The sequence below is a fragment of the Carcharhinus amblyrhynchos genome, unplaced genomic scaffold (assembly GCF_965287045.1).
Source record: "Carcharhinus amblyrhynchos unplaced genomic scaffold, sCarAmb.v2.hapA scaffold_606, whole genome shotgun sequence".
NCBI lineage: Eukaryota > Metazoa > Chordata > Chondrichthyes > Carcharhiniformes > Carcharhinidae > Carcharhinus > Carcharhinus amblyrhynchos.
The window spans coordinates 92,501-102,635 of record NW_027650346.1 but is presented as its reverse complement, the minus strand read 5'-3'; the positions used below and the strand labels follow the sequence as shown (position 1 = coordinate 102,635).

Genomic DNA, 10,135 nt, shown 5'->3' with positions numbered 1-10,135 from the left:
AGTGACAGAGAGAGAGTGACAGAGAGAGAGTGACAGAGAGAGAGTGACAGAGAGAGAGAGAGACAGAGAGAGAGAGAGAGAGAGAGACAGAGACAGAGAGAGAGACAGAGACAGAGTGACAGAGAGAGGGAGACAGAGAGAGGGAGACAGAGAGAGGGAGACAGAGAGAGGGAGACAGAGAGAGGGAGACAGAGAGACAGAGAGAGGGAGACAGAGAGAGAGAGAGACAGAGAGAGAGAGAGAGAGAGACAGAGACAGAGAGAGAGACAGAGACAGAGTGACAGAGAGAGGGAGACAGAGAGAGGGAGACAGAGAGAGGGAGACAGAGAGAGGGAGACAGAGAGAGGGAGACAGAGAGAGGGAGACAGAGAGAGGGAGACAGAGAGAGGGAGACAGAGAGACAGAGAGAGGGAGACAGAGAGAGAGAGACAGAGAGAGAGAGAGAGGGAGACAGAGAGAGAGAGAGAGGGAGACAGAGAGAGAGAGAGGGAGACAGAGAGAGAGAGGTATGGGGTCAGGTGGTGAATTTTATGGATCAGAATATTTATTCCCAAATCACTCAAACTCCCCACCTCCACACCCACCGCCCCCTCTCGCCCCATCACACTCTGCCGGTGGGACAAGACAGTGTTGATGGGTGAGGTTTTTGGGTTTATCAGACTCACCGCACTCCAGTTCGTCGCTCATATCCCCGCAGTCGTTCCAGCCGTCACAGCGTAGACCCACACAGCCCCGATTTACAGGCATATTCTCCAGGACACGCTGTGTATATACAACAGACTGATCAGAAATAGACACAGCTCAAACACGGCAGAACCAGACACACAGAACACATGCACTAGCACGTAGAACACATGGAGAACCGTGCAAAACACATGGAGTAGCACACACAACAGGAATACAGAGTAAAGCGTGGTGTGCCAGGGCACAGAATAACACAAATGTGAGGTGATGCATTTTGGCCGATTGAACCAGGACAGGACTTACTCAGTTAATGGTAGGGCGTTGGGGAGAGTTACAGAACAAAGAGATCTCGGGGTACAGGTTCATAGCTCCTTGAAAGTGGAGTCACAGGTGGACAGAGTGGTGAAGAAGGCATTCGGCATGCTTGGTTTCATCGGTCAGAACATTGAATACAGGAGTTGGGACGTCTTGTTGAAGTTGTACAAGACATTGGTAAGGCCACACTTGGGATACTGTGTACAGTTCTGGTCACCCTATTATAGAAAGGATATTATTAAACTAGAAAGAGTGCAGAAAAGATTTACTAGGATGTTACCGGGACTTGATGGATTGAGTTATAAGGAGAGGCTGGATAGACTGGGACTTTTTTCTCTGGAGTGTAGGAGGCTGAGGGGTGATCTTATAGAGGTCTATAAAATAATGAGGGGCACAGATCAGCTAGATAGTCAATATCTTTTCCCAAAGGTAGGGGAGTCTGAAACTAGAGGGCAGAGGTTTAAGGTGAGAGGGGAGAGATACAAAAGGGTCCAGAGGGGCAATTTTTTCACCCAGAGGGTGGTGAGTGTCTGGAACAAGCTGCCAGAGGCAGTAGTAGAGGTGGGGACAATTTTATCTTTTAAAAAGCATTTAGACAGTTACATGGGTACGATGGGTATAGAGGGATATGAGGCAAATACGGGCAATTGGGATTAGCTTAGGGGTTAAAAAAAGGACGGCATGGAGAAGTTGGGCCGAAGGGCCTGTTTCCGTGCTGTAAACCTTTCAACATCCTGGGGGTTACCATCACTGAAACCCCCCACTGTCAACATCCTGGGGGTTACCATCACTGAATCCCCCCCACTATCAACATCCTGGGGGTTACCATCACTGAATCCCCCCCACTATCAACATCCTGGGGGTTACCATCACTGAATCCCTCCCACTGTCAACATCCTGGGGGTTACCATCACTGAATCCCCCCCGCTATCAACATCCTGGGGGTTACCATCACTGAATCTCCCCCACTGTCAACATCCTGGGGGTTACCATCACTGAAACCCCCCCACTATCAACATCCTGGGGGTGACCATTGACCAGAAACTGAACTGGACCCAGCCATATAAATACTGTGGCTCCCAGAGCAGGTCAGAGGCTGGGAATCCTGCGGAGAGTAACTCACCTCCTGAATCCTCCCCAAAGCCTGTCCACCATCTACAAGGACACAAGTCAGGAGTGTGATGGAATACTCCCCACTTGCCTGGATGGGTGCAGCTCCAACAACACTCGAGAAGCTCGACACCATCCAGGACAAAGCAGCCCCACTCGATCGACACACTAACCACAAACACTCACTCCCTCCACCCCCAACACACAGTGACAGCCGTGTGTACCATCTACAAGATGCACTGCAGCGACTCACCAAGGCTCCTTAGGCAGCACCTTCCAAACCCACCACCTCTACCATCTAGAAGGACAAGGGCAGCAGATACCTGGGAACACTCCCAACCTGGAGATACCCCTCCGAGTCACTCACCATCCCGACTGGGAAATATATCGGCCGTTCCTTCACTGTCGCTGGGGTCAGAATCCTGGGACTCCCTCCCTAACAGCACCGTGGGTGTACCTACACCACACGGGGACTGCAGCGGGTTCAAGATGGTGACCCACCCATCCCCTTCTCAAGGGGTAATTAGGGATGTGGGGCAGGTTCTGGGCCCAGCCAGCGATGCACACAACCCGATGAATAAAGATAGACAGAGAGAGACTGGGAGTCACATAAGAACATAAGAAATAGGAGCAGGAGTCGGCCATCTAGCCCTTCGAGCCTGCCCCGCCATTCAATAAGATCATGGCTGATCTGAAGTGGATCAGTTCCACTTTCCCGCTTTCCCCCCATAACCCTTAATTCCCTTGTCTATCAGAAACCTATCTACCCGTGACTTAAATATATTTAGCGAGGCAGCCTCCACCACTTCAACGGGCAGAGAATTCCAGAGATTCATCACCCTTTGAGTGAAGAAGTTCCTCCTCAACTCCGTTCTAAACCGCCCCCCTTTATCTTGAGGCTGTGCCCCCTAGTCCTACTGTCCTTTCTAAGCGGGAAGAATCTCTCTACCTCTATCCTATCCATCCCCTTCATTATCTTATACGTCTCTATAAGATCCCCCCTCATCCTTCTAAACTCCAACGAGTACAGACCCAGTCTATTTAGTCTCTCTTCATAGTCCAACCCCCTCATCTCCGGTATCAGCCTAGTGAACCTCCTCTGCACTCCTTCCAAGGCCAAAATATCCTTGCACAAGTGCGGCGACCAAAACTGCACACAGTACTCCAGCTGCGGCCTCACCAGTGCCCTGTACATCTGCAGCAAGACCTCCCTACTTTTATATTCAATCCCCCTTCGCTATGAAGGCCAGCATCCCATTCGCCTTCCTGACCACCTGCTGCACCTGCAGACTGGGTTTTTGCGATTCGTGCACAAGGACCCCCAGGTCCCTCTGCACCGTAGCATGCTGCAGCTTTTCACCCTTTAAATAATAATCCCTCCTACTATTATTTCTACCAAAGTGGATAACCTCGCACTTGCTAACATTATACACCATCTGCCAGGTCCTCGCCCACTCGCTCAGCCTATCCAGATCCCTCTGCAGACTTTCCACACCCTCCACGCAATTTGCTTTACCACTCATCTTTGTGTCATCAGCAAATTTCGTCACCCTACACTCAGCCCCCTCCTCCAGATCATCTATATAAATGGTAAATAGCTGAGGCCCCAGCACCGATCCCTGCAGCACTCCACTAGTCACCAACCGCCAATCCGAATAGCACCCATTGATACCAACTCTCTGCTTCCTATTTGACAGCCAATCCTCTATCCACGCTAACACCTTACCCCCAACTCCGTGCACCCTAACCTTCTGTAGCAACCTTTTGTGAGGCACCTTATCAAACGCCTTTTGGAGATCTAAAAACACCACATCCACCGGTTCCCCTCTGTCTACCGCACTAGTCACATCCTCATAGAAATCCAATAAATTCGTCAAACACGACTTCCCCTTAACGAATCTGTGCTGCGTCTGCTCTATCAAACAATTCCTTTCTAGGTGCCTCACTATTTCTTCTTTGATGACGGATTCAAGCATTTTTCCAACAACAGACATTAAACTAACCGGCCTATAATTCCCTGCCTTTTACCTGCTACCTTTTTTAAACAGCGGTGTGACATTAGCCGTTTTCCAATCTTCCGGCACTTCCCCGGAATCCAGCGAAGTTTGGTAAATAATCACTAAGGCGTCTACTGTCACCTCTGCCATTTCCTTCAGAACCCGGGGATGCATTCCATCCGGTTCTGGGGACTTGTCCACCATCAGTCCCGCTAGTCGATCAAGCATTACCTCTCCAGTGACAGTAATCGCATTCAGGCCCTCAACTCCTACCATCCTTCTATCTTTAATATCCGGCAAACTATTCGTGTCCTCCTCCCTGAAGACCGAGGCAAAAAACTTATTTAAACTCTCAGCCATTTCCTCATCGCCCACCACTAAATCCCCCCTCTCATCCTCCAAGGGTCCAACATTCACTCTAGCCAGCCTCCTCCTCTTTATATATTTATAAAAACTCTTACTATCCTTTTTTATATTTAATGCTAGTTTAGCTTCATTGTCTATCCCTCCTTTCTTTATCAACTTCTTAGTCAATCTTTGTTGATTTTTAAACCTCTCCCAATCCTCTTCTCGCCCACTACTTTTAGCCACTCTAAACACATCAGCTTTTAATTTAATACTCTCCTTTATTTCCTTCGATAACCACGGCTGATTATCCCTTCTCCGACATTCCTTCTTTACCATCGGAATATATTTCTGCTGATCACCGAAAAAGATCTCCTTAAAGATCCTCCACTGTTCCTCAGCAGTGCTACCGACCAATCTGTGCCCCCAATCTACATTCACCAATTCCTCTCTCATCCTATCGTACTCCCCTCTGTTCAAAGAGGACACAGGTCTGGGACCCTACTTTCTCATCCTCCATCTGCATCAAAAACTCAACCATACAATGATCGCTCGTCCCACGAGGATCCCTCACAACGAGGTCCCTAATTCTTCCTGCCTCGTTACATAACACCAGATCTAAGATAGCTCGCACCCTCGTAGGTCACCCAGACGTGAGGATTGGACAAGTCGATTAAAGTTACTCACGGTTACTAGGGTCAAATGCTTTGTAAAATCCGAAAAATCCCTTGTCCGTGTGGGACTCGTCTGAGTGGAAACGGATAACTGCCTGTGGCCGCTCAATCAACTGAGTGACTATCGAGTGATCCCCGCAGTACCTGTTAGTGAGAGAGAGGGTCAGAGTGTCAACCAGAGGGTCAGGGTCAGAGTGTCAACCAGAGGGTCAGGGTCAGAGTGTCAACCAGAGGGTCAGGGGTCAGAGTGTCAACCAGAGGGTCAGGGGTCAGAGTGTCAACCAGAGGGTCAGGGGTCAGAGTGTCAACCAGAGGGTCAGGGGTCAGAGTGTCAACCAGAGGGTCAGGGGTCAGAGTGTCAACCAGAGGGTCAGGGGTCAGAGTGTCAACCAGAGGGTCAGGGTCAGAGTGTCAACCGGGGCTCAGAGTGTCAACCAGAGGGTCAGGGTCAGAGTGTCAACCAGAGGGTCAGGGGTCAGAGTGTCAACCAGAGGGTCAGGGGTCAGAGTGTCAACCAGAGGGTCAGGGGTCAGAGTGTCAACCAGAGGGTCAGGGGTCAGAGTGTCAACCAGAGGGTCAGGGGTCAGAGTGTCAACCAGAGGGTCAGGGGTCAGAGTGTCAACCAGAGGGTCAGGGGTTGCAGCGTCAACCAGAGGGTCAGGGGTTGCAGCGTCAACCAGAGGGTCAGGGGTTGCAGCGTCAACCAGAGGGTCAGGGGTTGCAGCGTCAACCAGAGGGTCAGGGGTTGCAGCGTCAACCAGAGGGTCAGGGGTTGCAGCGTCAACCAGAGGGTCAGGGGTTGCAGCGTCAACCAGAGGGTCAGGGGTTGCAGCGTCAACCAGAGGGTCAGGGGTTGCAGCGTCAACCAGAGGGTCAGGGGTTGCAGCGTCAACCAGAGGGTCAGGGGTTGCAGCGTCAACCAGAGGGTCAGGGGTTGCAGCGTCAACCAGAGGGTCAGGGGTTGCAGCGTCAACCAGAGGGTCAGGGGTTGCAGCGTCAACCAGAGGGTCAGGGGTTGCAGCGTCAACCAGAGGGTCAGGGGTTGCAGCGTCAACCAGAGGGTCAGGGGTTGCAGCGTCAACCAGAGGGTCAGGGGTTGCAGCGTCAACCAGAGGGTCAGGGGTTGCAGCGTCAACCAGAGGGTCAGGGGTTGCAGCGTCAACCAGAGGGTCAGGGGTATGAACAACACAGGAGTTAGGAGAAGGCGGCCATTCGGCCCCACGAGCCTTCTCCACCATTCAATTCGTTCCTGGCTGATCTCTCCCTGGTCCCTCTCCCCACTTGTTCCCCATTTCCCCTTTTCATAGAATCATAGAAACCCTACAGTCCAGAAACAGGCCATCTGGCCCATCCAGTCTGCACCGACCACAATTCCATCCAGGCCCTACTGCCATATCCCCACACATTTACCCCTTAATCCCTCTAACCCACGTATCTCAGAACACTAAGAGGCAATTTTAGCCTGGCCAATCAACCTAACCCGCACATCTTTGGTTTGTGGGAGAAAACTGGAGCACCCAGAGGAAACCCATGCAGACAGGAGGAGAATGTGTAAACTCCACATAGACAGTGACCCAAGCCGGGAATCGACCCCAGGCCCCTGGTGCTGTGAAGCAGCAGTGCTAACCACTGTGCTACCATGCTGCCTCTTTTCAATGAGAAATAAATCTGTCTCCCCCTTCAAACCATTCAATGATTCAGATTCCACCGCGCTCTGGGACAGTGGCTTCCACAAAGCCACCGCGCTCTGGGACAGTGGCTTCCACAAATCCACCGCGCTCTGGGACAGTGGCTTCCACAAATCCACCGCGCTCTGGGACAGTGGCTTCCACAAATCCACCGCGCTCTGGGACAGTGAGCTCCACAAATCCACCGCGCTCTGGGACAGTGAGTTCCACAAATCCACCGCGCTCTGGGACAGTGAGTTCCACAAATCCACCGCGCTCTGGGACAGTTCCTCCGCATCTCAGTATTAAATTTACCGCCTCCCAGCCTATCCCTGTGGCCTCTGGTTCCAGATTGCCCCATGGGGGAAACATCTGGTCTATATTTCATTCATCAATCCCTTTTATATCCCTCGATCAGATCCCCTCATCCCTCTAAACTCCAGTGAGTATAAACCCAAACTCTTTAATCTCTCCTCGTTCGTCAACCCCTTCATCCCCGGAATCAGTCTGGGGAACCTCCGCTGAACTGCTTCCAATGTCACCACATCCTTCCTGAAATACGGAGACCCAAACCGGACACAATATTCCAGATGTGGCCTCACCGACACCCCATTGTCAGGTAGAGTGAGAGCGTGGCCTCATGGGTCAGTGAGTGGGGTCAGAGGTCAGGGGTGAAAGGCTACCTTGTTCCATCAACGTCCAAGTAATCTTTTGTACATTTTCCGTTCCTAATCCCCGGCTCCTCCATCCGGATCATCTCAAACCGAATGCGGATTTGCAAATGTGATGGCACCTCGGGAGACAGAGAGACAGGGAGGTTATCCAACACAGAGAAAGGCCACTCAGCCCATCAACTCCAGGCTAGTCTTCCTGTCCCACACCAGCCTCCTCCCACCTCCCTCCACCTCACCCCCAACTCCATCTCCATCTGTTCCTTCCTCCCTCAGGTGTTCATCCAGCGTCCCCCCTTCAAAACATCGATACTGTTCACCTCCCCCACTCCCCGTGGGAGTGAGTCCCACATTCTCCCCACTCCCCGTGGGAGCGAGTCCCACATTCTCCCCACTCCCCGTGGGAGTGAGTCCCACATTCTCCCCCACTCCCCGTGGGAGCGAGTCCCACATTCTCCCCACTCCCCGTGGGAGCGAGTCCCACATTCTCCCCACTCCCCGTGGGAGCGAGTCCCACATTCTCCCCACTCCCCGTGGGAGCGAGTCCCACATTCTCCCCCACTCCCCGTGGGAGTGAGTCCCACATTCTCCCCAGTGTTGTGTATATTGGTGGGTAATCCCGCACACCCCTCCCACAGGAGACTTCCCACCTCACTGCGAGCAGGAATGACGGAAGGCAGCGTGGAAACTTACCCGGATTGTCCAGGTGCAGTCAATGTTGGGAGGATAAAATGTTGGATAGTACGGACTGCTGAAATTCCCGGATAAGTGAGTCAGAGTTTGCTTACACACTGGAAGAGAGAGAGAGAGAGACAGAGAGAGAACTTTCAGTCAGCGACAGAAATACAGCAAAACATTCAGCCCCTCGAGCCTGTTACACAGGAACAGGAGGAGGCCATTCAGCCCCTCGAGCCTGTTACACAGGAACAGGAGGAGGCCATTCAGCCCCTCGAGCCTGTTACACAGGAACAGGAGGAGGCCATTCAGCCCCTCGAGCCTGTTACACAGGAACAGGAGGAGGTCATTCAGCCCCTCGAGCCTGTTACACAGGAACAGGAGGAGGCCATTCAGCCCCTCAAACCTGTTACACAGGAACAGGAGGAGGCCATTCAGCCCCTCGAGCCTGTTACACAGGAACAGGAGGAGGCCATTCAGCCCCTCGAGCCTGTTACACAGGAACAGGAGGAGGCCATTCAGCCCCTCGAGCCTGTTACACAGGAACAGGAGGAGGCCATTCAGCCCCTCGAGCCTGTTACACAGGAACAGGAGGAGGTCATTCAGCCCCTCGAGCCTGTTACACAGGAACAGGAGGAGGCCATTCAGCCCCTCAAACCTGTTACACAGGAACAGGAGGAGGCCATTCAGCCCCTCGAGCCTGTTACACAGGAACAGGAGGAGGCCATTCAGCCCCTCGAGCCTGTTACACAGGAACAGGAGGAGGCCATTCAGCCCCTCGAGCCTGTTACACAGGAACAGGAGAAGGCCCTGTTCAGGCAGCTCCATGTAGGTAACCCCCACCCCAGGGGTGTGGCTCCGTGTGAGAAGCTGACAGGGTGAGGGGGTGGGTGGGGAGGGATGGGGTATTATTGCCGGGGGTTCTGGATTGTACCTACCCTGCATTTTCGCTCGCTGGCTGAAGTTTGCAGAAAAACCCTTAAATCGATTGTTCTCATCACTTAACAACGTAACCAGCATCACACTGCCCGAGGAAATCACAGAGAGATGCTTACTGGACGGACGCTTCCCACACTTCCTGTGGAGACAGAGAGAGACCGTACACATCAAACACTCCCAGGACAGGGACAGCACGGGGTTAGATACAGAGTAAAGCTCCCTCTACACTGTCCCCCCATCAAACACTCCCAGGACAGGTACAGCACGGGGTTAGATACAGAGTAAAGCTCCCTCTACACTGTCCCCCATCAAACACTCCCAGGACAGGTACAGCACGGGGTTAGATACAGAGTAAAGCTCCCTCTACACTGTCCCCCCATCAAACACTCCCAGGACAGGTACAGCACGGGGTTAGATACAGAGTAAAGCTCCCTCTACACTGTCCCCCATCAAACACTCCCAGGACAGGTACAGCACGGGGTTAGATACAGAGTAAAGCTCCCTCTACACTGTCCCCCATCAAACACTCCCAGGACAGGTACAGCACGGGGTTAGATACAGAGTAAAGCTCCCTCTACACTGTCCCCCCATCAAACACTCCCAGGACAGGTACAGCACGGGGTTAGATACAGAGTAAAGCTCCCTCTACACTGTCCCCATCAAACACTCCCAGGACAGGTACAGCACGGGGTTAGATACAGAGTAAAGCTCCCTCTACACTGTCCCCCATCAAACACTCCCAGGACAGGTACAGCACGGGGTTAGATACAGAGTAAAGCTCCCTCTACACTGTCCCCGCATCAAACACTCCCAGGACAGGTACAGCACGGGGTTAGATACAGAGTAAAGCTCCCTCTACACTGTCCCCATCAAACACTCCCAGGACAGGTACAGCACGGGGTTAGATACAGAGTAAAGCTCCCTCTACACTGTCCCCGCATCAAACACTCCCAGGACAGGTACAGCACGGGGTTAGATACAGAGTAAAGCTCCCTCTACACTGTCCCCCCATCAAACACCCCCAGGACAGGTACAGCACGGGGTTAGATACAGAGTAA

At 52.5% G+C, this 10,135-nt stretch overlaps 1 protein-coding gene across 1 annotated transcript in view; it reads right to left on the bottom strand.

Moving 5' to 3' along the window:
- Positions 1 to 584: 584 nt before the first annotated feature.
- The window catches only part of LOC145339683 (suppressor of tumorigenicity 14 protein homolog), a gene marked incomplete at its 3' end in the record, with an annotated part of 25,217 nt that continues 15,666 nt past the window's right edge, over positions 585 to 10,135 (bottom strand). The window contains 6 exon segments of the mRNA XM_080184196.1: positions 585 to 724; positions 726 to 762; positions 5,139 to 5,269; positions 7,476 to 7,585; positions 8,157 to 8,254; positions 9,077 to 9,216. Of these exon segments, the coding sequence (XP_080040322.1) occupies positions 585 to 724; positions 726 to 762; positions 5,139 to 5,269; positions 7,476 to 7,585; positions 8,157 to 8,254; positions 9,077 to 9,216 (656 nt within the window).